Below are 19,245 nucleotides of genomic sequence, written 5' to 3'. Positions count from 1 at the left end.
TACAAACTTTTTTAGACACACTGTAGAATAAAGTGTGTAAATATATATATACTACTATGTATATTGATTTATATTTTATTTCAGTTTTTATTTTAGTGCTTCAGCTTATTTCAATTCGTTGCCAGGCAATATTTCTAATTTTGTTTTATGTTTTTAATCTAATATTTATATTTTATTTCAGCTTTATTTTAGTTCACAAAAATGTTTTTAGTGTTTTTAGTTTTAGTTGACGAGTCTCGTTTTGCTTTTTCAGGGACATGGAACTTCATCTGTCTTGAACTTATATAAAAAGAGGTTTGCATGTATCACCACCAGGTGGCTTGTGTCGCATACAAGTCAGCCGCTGTAGAAAATGTGAGCCAACAGAGCACACAGACAGTGCCAAGGGAAAATGGCCCAACAGGCTAAACCCAGCATTTGGGCTAAAAAAAATAACCCAAAATTTTTAAGTGTGCTAATTGCTGTTATGGATTCCTACAGACATATATCATTGCAACAGTATGGTAGTAGTTCTTACCTTTTTTATCATCACAGAATGGCCCTATGTTACGTGTTCCTGGTTTTGTGTGCTTTGTGTTTTTGTTATATGGACTTTTAGGTTGCTTTCTGTCGTGTTCTTGTCATGTTCTTGTTCTAGTTAGATGGTGCAGCACCTCCAAGTCTGGTGGTCCCAAATAGTCCCAACACCTTTAAGTGTTTTTTCTTTCTTTCTTTCTTTCTTTCTTTCTTTCTTTCTTTCTTTCTTTCTTTCTTTCTTTCGTAGTATCACAACTAGAAACAGGTCTGTACTTAAACGATTAAAAGTAGTTTCTGGATGTCCATCAGGATTTGTAAGGTATTCATTTTCTATATTCTATATTTACTATATTTTAATTTCATTCTTTTATTGACTCTTTACTTTAAAATCATTGTAATTCAAGCCTTTATTCTGCCTTTAACAATAGGGAAGGAACCACTTGCTTTGTCATTCACTATGTCACTACTTTTAAGTGATTCAGAGTGGTAGAAAGATACATGTATGCTAATACTGTGTGGTCACCAGTTAGGTTTTAAAATTACAGAAATAAAAGAATGAATGAATTAGGAAAACCTTTGGGGGCCATGGATGACACATAACTCTCCTAACCCAAATGTTCCAAAAACATCACTTAGTATATGATTTATAAGCGGTTTTCCTCATGGGGACCAAAAAAATGTCCCCACAAAGACAAAGATTTAAATAAATTGCCTCATAATGTTGGGTTTACCTGAACCAAACACACACATATTGTTGTGATTCATCAGACTCAGTCAGATCCATTTGCAACAGTTTATTCAGATATAACAAGGTCGACAGGCAAGGGTCCAGTACCAGAGAGAACAGTGGAGCAGGGCAGACAATAGCGTAAAGGGAACCAGGCAGGAGATCAGGGGCAGGCAGTAGACAAGACAAGATCCAGGGAACGGGCAGGAGGTCAGGGGCAGGCAGTAGACAAGACGAGATCCAGGGAACGGGCAGGAGGTCAATGGGCAGGCAGCAGTCAAGACAAGATCCAGAAAAAGGGCAGAAGGTCAATGGGCAGGCGGCAGACAATCGAAGACGAGATTCAGCAGGGTCGAACACACAGGCAGGATAACAATCAGGAAAACGCTCGGAATTGTACACAACGGTGAAACAAGACTTCGCACTGGGCGAGCTGTGAGCGTGAGTTAAATAGGGCTGGGGATGAGATACAGCTGTGTGTATGATCATTACCCACAGGTGGGGATGGAATCAGCGCACGAGTGAAGCATGGTGGGATTTGTAGTTCGGGAACCAGTCAGTATTCGGGGGAGATCGACCGTCGTGGGTTATCGGGGAAACTAGCAGGACTAGTGGTCGTGACAGAGGCCCCTCCCTGCGAGCGACTACCGGCGCTAGAATGCTGGCGGCGGCGGGGTCTACCATGTAGTCGTGGAGCCGGTTTTTGTTGGGTGGTTTAATTGGAATTCCTGGGTAAGCGTGGGATCCAGAATATCTTTGGCGTTGACCCATGAACGTTCCTCTGGGCCAAACCCCTCCCAGTCGACGAGATACTGGAGACAGCCACTCCGGCGCCTGGAGTCTAGTAGTTGGTGCACTAAAAAGGTTTCCTCGCCCTCCACTAAGAGGGGTTGAGGGGTTGAGGAGTGGATTCCGCGGGCCTCTCCTCTCTCTCCTCGGTGGGGGCTGTGGCCGGCTTAAGCAGCGAGACATAGAAGGTAGGAGCAATGCGAAGGTGGTCAGGCAGGGCAGACGATAGGACACTGGGGTGATCTGCCGAAGGATTTTAAATAGACCCACATACCTCGGGGTATGTACATCTCTCGAGTGGAGAGCCACACCCATTGACTGGGTTGGTACTCAGGGTTGGGTTGGCAGTGTCGATCGGCCTGTCTCTTGCAGCGGTTGATCGCCCTTTGGAGGTGAGTGTGTGCATGGTTCCATGTTTCCTCACTGCGCCTTAGCCAATCCTCCACGAAGGGAACGTTCGTGGGTTCGCCGGACCATGGGAACAAGGGTGGCTGAAACCCGAGGACACATTGGAATGGAGTCAGACCCGTGGAAGGTTTTCGAAGGGAGTTCTGGGCGTACTCAGCCCACATTAAGTACCGACTCCAGTCCTCTTGATGAAGGTGGCAGTAGGACCGAAGGAACCAGATGATCTCCTGGTTGAGGCGCTCGACTTGTCCGTTGGCCTGAGGATGGTACCCGGACCTGAGGCTTACGTTGACCTGGAGCATCTGGAAGATGGCTGCCCAGACTCGAGAGGTGAATTGGGGTCCCCTATTGGACACGATATCGTCGGGCAGCCCGTAGAACCGGAACACTAAATTGCAGAGGTGCTCTGCCGTCTGTAGGGCAGTGGGGAGTTTGGCGAGTGGAATGAGGCGACAGGACTTGGAGAACCGGTCTACCACAGTGAGGATGATGGTGGCGGAAGAATCGGGGACATGAACCTTATTGGGAGGACATTCTGGGGGAACTTCTATCTGGACATTGGCCTGACTGAGCTCGATTTCAATATCCCACTGGATAGGGCCGAGGACAAAGTCGGGGTTCAGGACTGTTTCAGGGGTCTGGAAGGTCAGGTCCGGGTCGTGTTGGCGAGAAATAGCATCCGCCTTGGTATTCTTAGACCCGGTACAGTAAGTGACTGTAAACTGGAACCGACTGAAGTCTGGGATTCAATCTCTTGGCTGTACGGAGGTACTCTAGATTTTTGTGATCCGTGAGTACCGTGAAGGGGTGTGAGGCTCCCTCCAGCCAGTGCCGCCACTCCTCGAACGCGGCTTTCATAGCCAGTAGTTCACGATAACCCACATCGTAGTTCCGCTCTGCTGCATTGAGCTTCCTGGAATAGTAGGCGCAGGGGTATAACTTGGAGGGAGATCCTTGCCATTGGGACAAGATGGCGCACAAGCCTGTGTTAGAGGCGTCCACCTCAACTACAAACGGTAACTCAGGATTGGGATGGTGCAGGATGGGAGCCCCAGTGAATCGTTGCTTGAGTTGATTGAAGGCGTGGGTTGCGTCCTTACTCCAAGGGAGACGCACCGTTTTCTTTCGCAACAGAGAGGTCAAAGGCCCAGCCACCGTGCTGAAGTCTCTGTAAAAACGGCGGTAAAAGTTCGCAAACCCAAGGAAGCGTTGTAACACCTTCAGGGAGGTGGGTTTCGGCCAGTCCACAACTGCCTTGACCTTACTCTCATCCATTGCCACGCCTTCTGGACTGATGACATAGCCCAGGAAGGTGGTAGAGGTCTGGTGGAAATCAGATTTCTCAATCTTGGCGTAGAGTTGATGCTGGATAAGTTTCTGGAGGACTGCCCGGACGTTCTGGATGTGGTCTTTTAAGTTGTCTGAATAAACTAAGATGCCATCAACGTAAACGATGACAGTTCGATGGAGCATATCTCGGAACACATCGTTGATGAAGGACTGGAAGACTGCTGGACTGTTTGCCAGGCCGAACGGCATAACAAGATATTCATAGTGCCCCGTGCAGGTGGAAAAAGTGGTTTTCCACTCGTCCCCCCCGTGAATGCGGATCAGGTTATAGGCACACCGCAGTTCCAGTTTGGTGTAGAATTTGGCCGTGCGAAGGAGCTCCAAGGCAGCGGGCACTAGGGGCAGTGGGTAGCGGAACTTGATCGTGCAGTCATTGATAGCTCTATAATCAATGCAGGGTCGGAGGCCGCCGTCTTTCTTCTGCACAAAGAAAAATCCGGCCGATGCAGGGGACGTTGAAGGTCGAATAAAGCCTTTCGCCAGTTCCTCCTCAATATATCTTCGCATGGCCTCGGTTTCAGGTTGAGAGAGCGGGAAGATGTGTCCCTTTGGAGGGGCGGTACCTGGCTCCAGATCGATGGCACAGTCGTTGGTACAGTGAGGAGGAAGCCTTGAGGCCTTTGTCTTGCTGAAGGCCTCTGACAGATTGTGATACATGGATGGGAGACGGTTCCTAACAACGTCCTCCTGGGGTTCGGTGATACTTAGGAGTGGTAAGGGTGTGACAGTGGTGAGACAGGTAGCGTGACAGTTCTTCCCCAAGCAGATGATTTGACCAGTTGCCCATTGGATATGTGGGTCGTGCTTGCGGAGCCAGGGCAGGCCCAGGATGACAGGTGTGTGTGGAGCATGAAATACAAAGAATTGGATGGTCTCACGGTGAAGAACTCCATGCAAGTCTGCATGGGAACCTCTTGAGTGATGTGGGTGACCATGCCGGAACCTAGCGGCCGCCCATCGACTGCTTCGACTGTGAGGGGAGAGGAACAGGTAATCAGAATAAATCTTGTGGTGCTTGGCATAATCTCGGGACATGAAATTACCAGTGGCTCCAGAATCAATTAAGGTGGACGTGAGTACTGTTTGGCCATTAATGGTGAACTCAAGGGGTACAGACACACAGGAGTTGGGATTGAGAGAATCAATAGTTAAACTCACCGGTGCTACATCTCTCAGAGGTGGTCTGAGGGACAGTGGAGACAGAAGTGACCAGCCCTGCCGCAGTACAGGCATAGGTTCTGAGATCTTCTTCTCTCCTTCTCCTCCGGAGTCAGTCGGGAGGTGTTTATCTGCATGGGTTGACTGATCTCCATTTATGTTGAATCAGAAGCTCGAGGAGTGAAAAAGTTGCGAGTGGAAGACACAAGGCGCTGGCTGGGATGACGTGATCCCATGAGATGGTCTATTTGGATTGACAGGTGAATGAATTGATCGAGGTCCTCTCCCTCCTCACGAGATGCCAGCTCGGCTTGCAGCTCATGGGTTAAGCCTCGCCGGAAGACCACCTTCAATGCATTGTCGGTCCAGTCCGTCTGAGCCACAAGGGTGCGGAATTCGTGCACATACTCAGTGGCTGTAGACCGGCCCTGCACGATTTCCAGGAGACGGTCCTCCGCTCCCTTACCCTCCTTGGAGTGTTCGATGACTCCCCGAAACCTCTGAAGAAAGTCTGCGAACGTGGGAAAAGAGGAACCATCCGGTCTCCATACTGCTGTGAACCAGTCTAGAGCGCGACCGGTGAGCAGCGAGAATACCAAGGCGATTTTGCTGTCATCAGTGGAATGAGACATGGGTTGTTGGGCTAGATACATCGACCACTGGAGGATAAAGCCCTTGCATTTACTTGGGTTTCTGTCATTTTTCTCGGGAAGAGCAAGGCGGGGATTTGTGCTCGCTGAGGGTTGGGGCTCGGGAGCATGTGCAGCGGAAGGATGCACGGGCACCGGAGATGAATCGGTGGACGAGGTTTGTAGAGCTCGGATCGCTTGAATCAAATCCTCGGTTAGTTAGGTTAAGCGGTTTAGCTGGAGATTGTGAGCAGCGAGCTGATTGACTTGAGTGGAGAAAGCAGCTGACCAAGCAGATACCGGTGCTGGATCTTCTTCTGGCGAAGTCTTCTGTTGTGATTCATCAGACTCAGTCAGATCCATTTGCAACAGTTTATTCAGATATAACAAGGTAGACAGGCAAGGGTCCAGTACCAGCGAGAACAGTGGAGCAGGGCAGACAATAGCGTAAAGGGAACCAGATAGGAGATCAGGGGCAGGCAGTAGACAAGACGAGATCCAGGGAACGGGCAGGAGGCCAATGGGCAGGCAGCAGTCAAGACGAGATCCAGAAAAAAGGCAGAAGGTCAATGGGCAGGCGGCAGACAATCAAAGACGAGATTCGGCAGGGTCGAACACACAGGCAGGATAACAATCAGGAAAACGCTCGGAATTGTACACAATGGTGAAACAAGACTTCGCACTGAGCGAGCTGTGAGCGTGAGTTAAATAGGGCTGGGGATGAGATACAGCTGTGTGTATGATCATTACCCACAGGTGGGGATGGAATCAGTGCATGAGTAAGCATGGTGGGATTTGTAGTTCGGGAACCAGTCAGTGCTGGGGGAGATCGACCATCGTGGGTTATCGGGGAAACTAGCAGGACTAGTGGTCGTGGCACATATACACGTACACAACCTATAAGCTGATATATAACTTATACATCTATAAGTTCACACAGGATATAACATCAGTGTCAGGTGTGGGTTGATGGATGAGACAATAACTCAAATGCAGAGAGCATTGGGACTTTAATGAGCTCAGAATTAAAACAAAAAAAAAAAAGCAATAAAAACTTCACATAAGACTAGACAAGAGCACATGGTGAGGCAACAAATGCCCAGACCATGTGCTCATAATGGACAAGACAAGATAAAAGCATATGGCAAATGAAACAAGATCAACAAAGTGATTCCCCACCATGTGCTCACAACAAAAGACCAAAAAAATAGAGCACGAGTATCTGGATCTCATCACTGAACCTGGCAGGAGTGCCAGGATTCAGACACCATGTCCCAAACACATGACACACCACAAACAAAATATGGTAAATCTTTAAAATAAGGTTCATTAGTTAAAATTAGTTAATGTATATTAAATAACATGAACTAACAATGAGCAATACATTTGCTACAGTATTTGTTAATCTTTGTTAATGTTAGTTAATAAAAAATACAGCTGTTCATTGTTAGTTCATGTTACTTCACAGTGCCTTAACTAATGTTCAAATTAACATTAAACCTTTTCTCACTGAGCAATAACTGTGAAAATGTCAGCAATACGTAATTTCTCACTTGTTCATTAATTTATGCACAGCCATTGTTTATAGATAAAGCAACAAACAATCAGATTAGGCCAGTCCTCAACTACCACAGGCTCTACATTTCACCAAAATGGTATACCCCAAAACTCAGACATACCAGAAAATACCAGTTTGCATGCATTGCATTGCATTGCATTGCGTTGCATTGCATTAACATTTTGTATATCTTCACATGATCATCAGTAGTGATGTATACTCACTCACTAACCACTTAAAGTAGACCTGTTCAACTGCTTGTTAATGCAAATATCAATCAATCAATCAATCAATCAATCACATGGCAGCAACTCAGTGCATTTAGGCATGTTGATGTGGTCAAGATGATCTGCTGAAGTTCAAACTGAGAATCAGAATGGAGAAGAAAGGTGATTTAAGTGACTTTGAAAGTGGCATGGTTTTTGGTGCCAGATGGGCTGGTATTTAAGAAACTGCTGATCTACTGGGATTTTCCCTCACAACCATCTCTAGGGTTTACAGAGAATGATCCGAAAACTAGACAAAATATCCAGTGAGTGGCAGTTGTGGGCGAAAATTCCTTGTTGATGCCAGAGATCAGAGGAAAATGACTAGACTGATTTGTCCTGATAGAAAGGCAACAGTAACTCAAATAACCAATCGATACAACTGAGGTCTGCAGAAGAGCATCTCTGAACACACAAAACACAAAAACATTGCCTGATCTCAAGAGTCTCGATTTGCTGCGACATTCGGATGGTAGTGTCAGAATTTACCGTAAACAACATAAAAGCATGGATCCATCCTGCCTTGTTTCAGCGGTTCAGACTGTTGGTGGTGTAATGGTGTGGAGGATATTTTCTTGCCACACTTTGAGCCCCTAAGTGCAAACTGAGCATCATTAAAACACCACAGCTGACATTATGTTTTTGACCATGTCCATCCCTTTATGGCCATCTTCTGATGGCTACTTCCAGCAGGATAACCCAAATCTCAGATCATCTCAAACTGGTTTCTTGAACATAGTTCTCTATACTCAAATTGCCTCCAAATTCACAGATCTCAATCCAGTAGAGCACGTTTGGGATGTGGAGCAACAGGAGATTCTAATCATTGATGTGCAGCTAACAAATCTGCAGCAACTGTTTGATGCTATTGAACCAAAATCTCTGAGGAATGTTTCGAGCACTTTGTTGAATCTAAGATACAAATAAATTAAGGCAGTTCTTTAGACAAAGGTGACAACATGGTACTAGCATAGTGTAAAATTGTATTTGTTATATATACATATATATATATATATATATATATATATATATATATATATATATATATACAGGTCCTTCTCAAAAATGTAGCATATTGTGATAAAGTTCATTATTTTCCATAATGTAATGATAAAAATTAAACTTTCATATATTTTAGATTCATTGCACACCAACTGAAATATTTCAGGTCTTTTATTGTTTTAATACTGATGATTTTGGCATACAGCTCCTGAAAACCCAAAATTCCTATCTCAAAAAATTAGCATATCATGAAAAGGGTCTCTAAACGAGCTATTAACCTAATCATCTGAATCAATTAATTAACTCTAAACACCTGCAAAAGATTCCTGAGGCTTTTAAAAACTCCCAGCCTGTTTCATTACTCAAAACCGCAATCATGGGTAAGACTGCCGACGTGACTGCTGTCCAGAAGGCCATCATTGAAACCCTCAAGCAAGAGGGTAAGACACAGAAAGAAATTTCTGAACAAATAGGCTGTTCCCAGAGTGCTGTATCAAGGCACCTCAGTGGGAAGTCTGTGGGAAGGAAAAAGTGTGTCAAAAAACGCTGCACAACGAGAAGAGGTGACCGGACCCTGAGGAAGATTGTGGAGAAGGACCGATTCCAGACCTTGGGGGACCTGCGGAAGCAGTGGACTGAGTCTGGAGTAGAAACATCCAGAGCCACCGTGCACAGGCGTGTGCAGGAAATGGGCTACTGGTGCCGCATTCCCCAGGTCAAGCCACTTTTGAACCAGAAACAGCGGCAGAAGCGCCTGACCTGGGCTACAGAGAAGCAGCAATGGACTGTTGCTCAGTAGTCCCAAGTACTTTTTTCGGATGAAAGCTAATTTTGCATGAAATTCGGAAATCAAGGTGCCAGAGTCTGGAGGAAGACTGGGGAGAAGGAAATGCCAAAATGCCTGAAGTCCAGTGTCAAGTACCCACAGTCAGTGATGGTCTGGGGTGCCATGTCAGCTGCTGGTGTTGGTTCACTGTGTTTTATCAAGGGCATGGTCAATGCAGCTAGCTATCAGGAGATTTTGGAGCACTTCATGCTTCCATCTGCTGAAAAGCTTTATGGAGATGAAGATTTCATTTTTCAGCACGACCTGGCACCTGCTCACAGTCCCAAAACCACTGGTAAATGGTTTACTGACCATGGTATTACACTCAAAAAAATGATATGTTGGACTAACTTAACTTTTTTATGTCAACAGAATGCACATAACTGGGTTATGTTGGATTTAAGTAACATTATTTATTTCGGTAAACGTAAGTGAATTACTTAAGGTAAATGCAATGTTGTTTAGTTGAATCAACTTACCAGTCTTGGTTTTGTTTTAAACAATAAAGTTAATTAACTACAATTATCCTAAAATTAATTTTTTTAAATTCATCCAAAATAAATAATCCATTTTCATTCTGTTCCAGTTTTTTATTGAATCCATTCAATAACAATTCTGAAAACTTTCAACCAAAATTCCAACAAGAATAACTTGTACAAAATATGTAATATCAAAAGACTAACTTTACTTTTCAAAATGTAAAGAATCTGCTTATTACAAGAAAATAAAAATAAATAAAAGCATGTTGTCTTTAAATTAAAGGATTTATAAAATATTCACATACATGTGTTATACTTGAAAAATAATAGCAGTCTTCTTTTGCCTCCTTTTAATTGCATAAAAAAAAAACAAAAAAAAAAACAACAGTATTATGTATGTACTGTATGCAACAGTATGCAACATTATGGAGAAAACAAACTCCATTACGCCTTCCTGGCTCTTGGTCCTGACATCAAGTTACTCCTGACATCAAGTTACAGCGTTTACGAAAGGAGTTTATTTTTCAGGACCTGGACCTTGTTTGAAAGCTTGTGTGCATCTAGCTCCATAAAAATCTTTTGAAATACTTCAAAAGTGTACCTCAGGTCCTGTGGGTAAGCCAAGTTTAAAGTGTAAATTAGACCAAGCATCACAGAACAAGCATTAGCCACATTGTTCAGGTTTTCGAGTATTTGGACGCCTTCAATTATAATGCCGACATCTTCATAAGCGTCTGTAGCATCTGCCCCTTCATGTACGATGACATAAATGCCTAGGGTGGTGTTGCGCACTGAAGTTTGGGCTTCATCATGTTCAACATCCTAAAAAAGTAAAACACAAATAGAAATAATTAATAACAGATCTGGGGTGAAAGTGGGAGTTGGTTGTAAAGAAACATACAATAGTTTTTTTTTAAAGTAAATAACTTACCAAGTACTCCTTCACAAGGTTTGTGGGGTCTTCGTTCATGTAAACCGTAAGGGCTTTCAAGATGCATTCCCGTTTTTTTTCGATGGTGTCATTCTGAAAAAATTTGAAATGAGCATTAGTTAGCACTTTGCTTTTTAGACTTGTTACTGTACCTGTAACATTTTAAGTAGCATTATACAGATTATTCCACTGTGATGTTTTCATTCAAGTCAAGTTTGTCATTCTTGTGATTACATGAAGAAAGAGAAAAACTGAGAAAGATTAAATCCAGAAGAGCTGCGTCAACATCTCCAAGACACCTGAAGAAACCTTCCTGCAAAGCTAACTGAAAAACTATGAGCAAGTGTACCTGGACAAAAGCAAAGGCTGGTCACACCAAGTATTGGTTTTATGTAGTTAATAGAAGTTAAGTAAATAAAATCTATTTATGGCATTATGTTTTAAAACAGTACAAAAATTACTGTAGCTTCGCAGGAAGGTTTCTTCAGGTGTCTTAGAGATGTTGACGCAGATCTTCTGGATTGAATCTTTCTCAGTGTTTCTGTTTCTTCATGTAATCATAGACAGACTTGATGATGATGAGATCCAATCTCTGTGTGGATCATATTGGCTATTGTCAGACTCCTTGTGCATATAAAGATGTCACTGGATTATTACAATTAATGGCAAAAAGAATGTTTGGAAATGTAAACCGACATTTTGTACTGACACACTGCAGTAAAAGATTTAAATACCTGGCTTAAAACCATTTTTTTGGGGTGAAAATATTAACATGCCTAAGACTTTTGCACAGTACTGTATATACCAGACTTTAAAGGGATACTTAAAGGATTAGTTCACTTTAAAAAAAACTTTTGCTGATAATTTACTCACCCCCATGTCATCCAAGATGTCCATGTCTTTCTTTCTTCAGTTGAAAAGAAATTAAGGTTTTTGATGAAAACATTCTAGGATTTTTCTCCATATAATGGACTTCAATGGGACCCAAACGGTTCAAGGTCCAAATGACAGTTTCAGTGCAGCTTCAAAGGGCTTTAAACGATACCAGACGATGAATAAGGGTCTTATCTAGCGAAACCATCGGCCATTTAAAAAATAAATAAAAAAGTTTAAGTTTTATAAGCACAAATGCTCACCTTGCTCTGTTCTGTAATGCGTGTTCGTGACGTTTGTTCGTGACCTTTTCAATGTAATTGCGTATCACGTTACGTCACAAACGCGCATCACAAAACAGAGCAAGGAGAGCATTTGTGCTTATAAAACTTAAACTTTTTTATTTATTTTTGAAATGACTGCTCGTTTCGCTAGATAAGACCCTTATTCATCGTCTGGTATTGTTTAAAGCCATTTAAAGCTGCACTGAAACTGTCATTTGGACCTTGGACCGTTTGGTACCCAATGAAGTCCATTATATGGAGAAAAATCCTGGAATGTTTTCATCAAAAACCTTAATTTCTTTTCGACTGAAGAAAGAAAGACATGGACATCTTGGATCTATTATTAATTATTGTCCGATTTAAAATTATGATGAATTTAGAGAACATACCTGATCCATAACTGACAGGATGTTTGTCATCTTCTGTGTTGCTGTTCCTCCTTTCTTCCTGAAGATTCTAAGGAGCTGGGCTGAGAAATGATCCAGCTGACCCATAAATTTGGACACCAAAGGGATAGTTGTAATCCTACTGAATTCTGCAGATACCTAATACAATTTTGAAAGAACAAATCATGTTGGCTGCTGATAAACATGTTTAAAAAACATTGAACAAATTTTTTTTTTTACCTTCACTAAAAGATGACATAAAAAATTACAAATTAACATTTTCATATTTTAGAATTATAAAAACCATTCAAGTATCTAATCATAACTGACATTACATATAAAGACTTACCTCTCTCTCAGTAAAGAGTGCTGGCCATCTGTTCCTAAATTCAGCGATGAACGGCATATCTTCTACCACCTCATGCCTCCGGAGCGCAAATGTTCTCTCCATCAGGACCTTGATAACCTGCTCATTGTTTCTTTTAGTCACCTCAGACAGTAGTGTCATCCTTTGCTTTTCAAGGGTATCTTTTGTTTCACCGTATGGGTAATCTGGACAGTAATTAACCTCGGCTTTTCTAGGTTTTTTCACTTGGTTGGGACTTCCCATGGATCCTTTTCGCTTGTGGGAGTTGATGTTTAACTCAGAACATCCTATGTTCCTCAATTTAGTTCTGTAGTTTGCCATCTTATATTTCAAACTTATTTTCCAGCCATAGTAGCCGCTCACAGAGCCTTTTTCTTTGAGGCACGGGTGCTTCTGTACCAAAGCAGCAGCAACATCATCAAGATCTGCACTTGTAGGGTATGCCTTGTACTTTATTATTTCTGAAGCTAAAGCATCCAAAATATCAGACTTCAGCTTGGCATTGGGGCTCAGGACAGTACCATCAGTCTGATAAGCAAGTTGAGCTTTTTGAAGTTGAATCTCAGCATCAAAACTAAACTGTGGTACTGGGAAACGTTCAGGCCATGCCTGACTTCTAACTGAGGACACAGATTCTGGAGTTGAAAGTAAAGATGACTGTGAGGAAGAGATTATGTCTGTGTCACAAGATGATACTGAAGAGGTCTCATTTATTTCTGGCACAGATGAAGTAGTTGGAAAACTTGTAGATGTAGGCAACTGAATGACCTTAAGTGTAGCTCTATCCTGTATGTCTGAAGTAGAAGTGAGGTTGACAAAATCATTAAAGTCTGGATCTTTGAATTGAAGTCGAAAATCTTCAAGTACTCTCAGTTGTGTCTGGATCTCTCTTTTAAGGTCATTCAACGAGTTTGGTATACCAGTTGGGAGGTTTAACCTTTCACAATTATTTTCTCCCAAGATTACTAGAAGTTTGGCTGGGGTACCCATCCTGTCAAACTTATCTGAAAGAGAGAGAGAGAGGGGATGAATATATGAATACAATACCAGAAGACCAATCCAAACTATTGACATTAAATAGATGTTTACTATAAAATGAAATAGACATCAAATAGACAAGTCCACACAGGACTTCAGTGGCTGGTTATTACACCTCATCTATTAGTATGTGTCGTTTTAGGGTAATCATTCGGACACCGCCAACCTTATAGTCTGCAAGAGGGTACGGGTCTTTCAACTCATTGTGGGTAATTAAGCAAATTTCAAGAGTTGGTACCAATTCAAACGCCCTGAAGTGATCTCGATACCATGAACACATTTTTTTGGCAATGAAAGCAAGGTTGTCTTCGATTATACAAATTTGAGCAATTTCTGCAAATTCTGGAAGTCCACCAAGAGACCCATGGGCAATTATCATGCCATTTCGATACATAATGCCATCATAAGAAACATTCTGAGCAACATTGACAGTGGTGATGCCAGGATATCTAGAATTAAGGCATTGTACGACATCCTCTTTCATGACCTCAACTGTGATGGTAGAGACACGTCTGACCTGCAAGGTGGTCTTTTCAGGGCTGGGTATGTGGAGGTTATATCCAACCATCAATTGGTGTTTTCTTGCCAAAGTTAGTGTTATGTTCTTGAAGCAATTTGTGTGTCGAACTACTTGTTTGAAGTAGCTATGCTTAGCTTCAAAACGTAATGTCCAAAGAAAAACTAAAGGACCAAAGCAGCGAATCATTTCTGGATAGTGCTCCAAAAAGTGATGCTTTGGAAGCAGTCGTTTAAGTGGGAAAAGCTCCTGATACTTCTGACGGTGTTCAGAGATCTTGCATTCCAAATATGCAATGGTCTCATCTGTATGAACTGAAGACACAACCAGTTCCACAATATCCTTCAAGTCTAAAATCATAAGCCACACAGGTTCATCTGCAGGCACCAAATGCCCAATAATCAATGGCAGCAGTCTTAACAGACACCAATTTTCATGCGCATTGCCACCAACAGATTTTCTCCTTGCAAATGTCTGTGGAACCAATTGAGGTCGATTTGTTTTATCACCCCACTTGTACGGAAAATTATGGATAAGTTCATTGAGCAGATCAAGAGACAAGATCTTCTTTGAAATAAGTACAGAAAAGCACTCTGCCAGCTCAACTGGTACTATGCCTTCAAAAAGATCATGAGCCAAATCAGGAGGATACCCTGTTGTAACATTAAAGTAGCTAAGGCTGTCACTGAAAACACATGCTTTTTTCACAGCCATGACATTCACACCTTTCTCCTTTGCAAGTTTCACATGTCCTTGGTGTTCTTCTGCAGTCCTTAGTGTAAATTCACCTGCCTTCACTTCATTGGTCTGAGAATCTGCATGAGAAGCTGTACAAAATCGACAACAGTACTCTCCTGAAAAGTTCTCAATGAAGCCAGCCATTGAATGTGCAGCAAGATTATCGGCTACAACACATTGTACTGTTCCTTTAAGGAATGTTCCCAGCTGGTGGACATACACACCTTGCTGTTCCAAAGTTTGGAGATCTTGCAAAAGAGGTCGCAAGATTTTCTCAAATCCGTATGTCTTCACGTCTTCTGTTTTGCACAAAACGGCAAGATAAATTGAAGACAAAGTTGACTGAAACATGGATGGCACATTACCCAAAATCCAGTAGATTGCACATATCTTGTGCTTCTTTCTTGACGTCCCGAGAGGGTTGCAAATTTCAAAGTCATCGACATATAAGCACACAGATATCCTCAACTCATCTGAGAAGAAATCATTTGCTTTAAAAAACTGACCATCCTGAATTGACCTGTACTGATGGACATCTCTTCTTAACTGTTGAGAACTGTGACTTTCAACCACTTTGTCGAGTAGGTCATTCTGACCAAGTAGATTCTGTAAAGACTCAAGTATTGGAACATATTGAAAAGTTCTGTTTCTCTTGGCCTCAAGAACATACTCCACGGAGTCTACAACTTTAAAATTTTCCCTGTAATATTCTTTACGCTTAAATGCAGAGGCTAGTGGACCACCATGCTTTATTGCTGTGAGTAAAGGATTTGTTGTACTTAAAGATGTAACAAGGTCTTTGACTAGAAACTCATCATTGTCAATCCTGTGCTTTTGTAAGGTGTCTACAATAATTCTGTATGACAAAGGGAAAGAAGCATCACTCAGTAAATAATGCAAGTCCTCCAACAACTCATCGACAGCTGTGCCTGGGACATGATAGTGATTCTCAAGCTTCAACAGCAAGGAAGCAAATTTTAGCTCTACCAACTTTGGCAAGTTCTCTGGAACCTCTCCTGTATCAATACAATCGGAATCCTCCTCTAACGTAGATGTATTGATTTCTTCGTTTGAAAGAGTGTCATCAGATATTCCTCTTACTTCTTGTGTTTTCACTATTCCTTCCTTAAAATCAGTCAACGAACACTGACAATGTTTTCGCCTCTTATGTGAATTAAATGTGCTATACACATTTGATTTAAACAAGCAGTCCTTAAACATACAACTTACTGTCTCATGACTGCGCAAATGCTTATTTATGTGGAGAAAGTAATCATTTACTGAAGGAATGTCAGTAACACCACAAACATGACAATTTATCTTTGTACTTTCGCTAGAATTTTGCTTTTGAGGTTGCTGCTCACTACCATGTGATCTGCATAAATGGGACCGCAGTGCATTCCAGGTTTTAAAAGTGCATGGACAGTAAGAATATGCGCATGGATATGCTTGTCTGCGGCCATAGTGTCCATGTACCAACCTGAAGTGTTTTAAAAGCTTTGATCTTGATGTGTGAGACGAGCCACAATCTCTGCACAGCCACATGTAGGACTCTAGAACTCCAAAACTCTGTGAGAAAAAAAACAAGATGTAAGTCACCGAAGAATAATAATGATATAAACAACACTGTGACACTTTATAATAACGTTCAGTTATAAGTGACTTAAAAGTTATTAGTTAATGATAAACTAATAATTTACAAAACATGTCTATATTCACATATGATTAATAAGTGCTGTGCTAACATTTTATGAATGTTTTGTTAAATTAGTTATAAGTCACTTATAAGGTTATTAGTTAATGATGAACTAATCATTTACAAAACATGACTACATTCATAAATGACTAATAAGTGGTATGCAATTTTTTTTTATTGTTTTGTTAATTCAGATATAAGTAATTTATAAATTATTAGTTAATACAGGTTTATAAATTATTAATAAGTGGTATGCTATACAGTAAAAATCTGTATATCCATGATAAATAGTTTACACTTTAGATTAGGCCTAACCACCAAGCTTGTATTACTTAACGTTAGCTAACATCAGATGCCATCTTATTCACATGTCAAATGTGTTTATAGCTGTTATTTGGGTCTTCCAAAGTTTGAGAGTTAACATTTGACATTAAATAAAAATGCTCAACACCATTATTTGAGACAGTTATTAAAACTGATAACATTACTAAAATGTGAAAGTGCTTTGCTTTATACAGTAACGTACACACAACAATCTCTGTTAACACATAAATGGAGAAACTCTTATTAACTAACAATTTAATAAGTTATTTGTGTCTTTGTGTGAGGAAATTCACATCAAAGTTAACAAGTATGCATATTATAAAAGATCGAAACACACGAATGTAACGTTATGCCTAAATGCGAAAACCAGACGAGGAACGCGGCAACTTCATTAAAATAGCCTAACATACAAAACACGATATTCGCGATAATCTACTGACAGCTTCTAGCTTATATAAATGCATAAAAGTAAAATACCTCACCTCTGTGTCCACAAAGACAAAACGTTGATTGTGAAATGTTGCATTTGACTGCACAAAATGGCGATGAGGGAATTTGAGTGAGCTGAAGGATCGTTGGATGTGCTTTCCATCTGCGCATGTGCAAATACAGCTCCACCTGCTGACCAAAGTGCGGTACTGCAGAAGCAACACAACTGCATTTCATTCATTTAACACAAGTGAGCTGTGTAAATGGGAAATATCCCTTTTTCTAATTTTGTCAACACAACTGTTTTAATTTTAATGCACAAACGTAAGAGCATTATTTAATTTAAACATAATTAGATTCTTAGGACCAACAACTACCAATTTTCATTTTTTTGAGTGTACTGTGCTCAATTGGCCTGCCAACTCTCCTGACCTGAACCCCATAGAGAATCTGTGGGATATTGTGAAGAGAAAGTTGAGAGACGCAAGACCCAACACTCTGGATGAGCTTAAGGCCGCTATCGAAGCATCCTGGGCCTCCATAACACCTCAGCAGTGCCACAGGCTGATTGCCTCCATGCCACGCCGCATTGAAGCAGTCATTTCTGCAAAAGGATTCCCGACCAAGTATTGAGTGCATAACTGAATGTGCTATGAAATATGCTAATTTTTTGAGATAGGAATTTTGTGTTTTCATGCGCTGTATGCCAAAATCATCAGTATTAAAACAATAAAAGACCTGAAATATTTCAGTTGGTGTGCAATGAATCTAAAATATATGAAAGTTTGATTTTTATCATTACATTATGGAAAATAATGAACTTTATCACAATATGCTAATTTTTTGAGAAGGACCTGTATTTATAGGGCGAGATTTCGCCTTTTCTGGCGGGACGTGACGAAATGGGCGCGAAATGCCCCATAGGATGGTGTCACGCAGCGCCTCTCTCGATAGGCTGCTGCTGTTGCCGCAGGGCAGCCAATAGGCAAGCGAGCCATCCTGCCTATATCTGCATACTGCTGCACAGCGTTTTACATTAATTCAAAATTAAGGATAATTTTTAGCTTCAATATCTCGTGGAAAAGAGGTTTTCCCCATAGCGTAAGATATTACGCAGTACGAGAGATACTCTCGTAAGAGAACCAGAATAATATATTTTGATCAACTTGACAAAAGCAATTGATAATGTAGGAAACAGCAGACAACTGTACATAGTTTCATGAATGTACTAAAGTATTTGTTAGTAGGGATGCACCGATACCGATACCAGTATCGGTATCGGGCCCGATACCAAGCTCATGTACTTGTACTCGTACTCGTAAAAATACCCCGATACCAAAGACCGATACCTCACGTATATCCTTAGCTTATATTTCTTAATTCTTATGAGCACTCTTCCTGCAGTTATAGTGTTGCTAGATTTAATAGTACACTCTAATATTTCACTTTACACTTTCGGCTGTGATTACATTGTTACTCAGTGTTATGTTAAACATTTGTTCTGTGATTTCTTTGGCACTTTATGACAAATTTGATTGTCTTGTTGTCTGTGATTTCTTTAGAACTTTGACAACTTTGTGACAGGCAGGTAAAAATTACATTCATTATGTCTTTGGTTTTGCCCTTTGGAGGTTATTGGACACTGTGAAATTTGGGCTTTGAAAATTTGTGATAAGCACAATAAGAATGATTTATTTTTTTAAGTTTATTTAAGTTGTTGAAAATAAAGATGCTGATTTGTTCATTAGTCTCATTGTGTTGTTCTTAGAAAATTGCCACATAAAACGAGAAAACCCACCAGTACAACAGGCATCGGTATCGGTATCGGCGAGTACCAGGAAAAAAATATCGGTACTCGTACTCGACCCTTAAAAAGTGGTATCGGTGCATCCCTATTTGTTAGTTGTTCAAAAGAATGAGAAATTGATTTTCATGTACATAGTCACTAGATGAT

The 19,245-nt window shown here is 41.2% G+C and overlaps 1 protein-coding gene across 1 annotated transcript; it reads right to left on the bottom strand.

Annotated features, from left to right (window-relative positions):
* Positions 1–9,804: 9,804 nt before the first annotated feature.
* On the bottom strand, positions 9,805–17,445 carry LOC143730970 (uncharacterized). The gene is made up of 6 exons (XM_077221576.1): positions 17,345–17,445; positions 16,323–16,411; positions 12,532–13,553; positions 12,186–12,341; positions 10,640–10,732; positions 9,805–10,530 (listed from the first exon to the last, which is right to left on the bottom strand). The coding sequence occupies exons 3-6, from the start codon at positions 13,537–13,539 to the stop codon at positions 10,213–10,215; spliced, it is 1,575 nt and encodes a 524-aa protein (XP_077077691.1). The 5' UTR covers positions 13,540–13,553; positions 16,323–16,411; positions 17,345–17,445; the 3' UTR covers positions 9,805–10,212.
* Between the last annotated feature and the right edge of the window lie 1,800 nt (positions 17,446–19,245).

The sequence above is a fragment of the Siphateles boraxobius genome, unplaced genomic scaffold (genome assembly GCF_051911475.1).
Source record: "Siphateles boraxobius isolate OS27281-9 unplaced genomic scaffold, OSU_SipBor_1 84, whole genome shotgun sequence".
NCBI classification, from domain to species: domain Eukaryota; kingdom Metazoa; phylum Chordata; class Actinopteri; order Cypriniformes; family Leuciscidae; genus Siphateles; species Siphateles boraxobius.
This window is presented reverse-complemented; position numbering and strand designations above follow the sequence as displayed.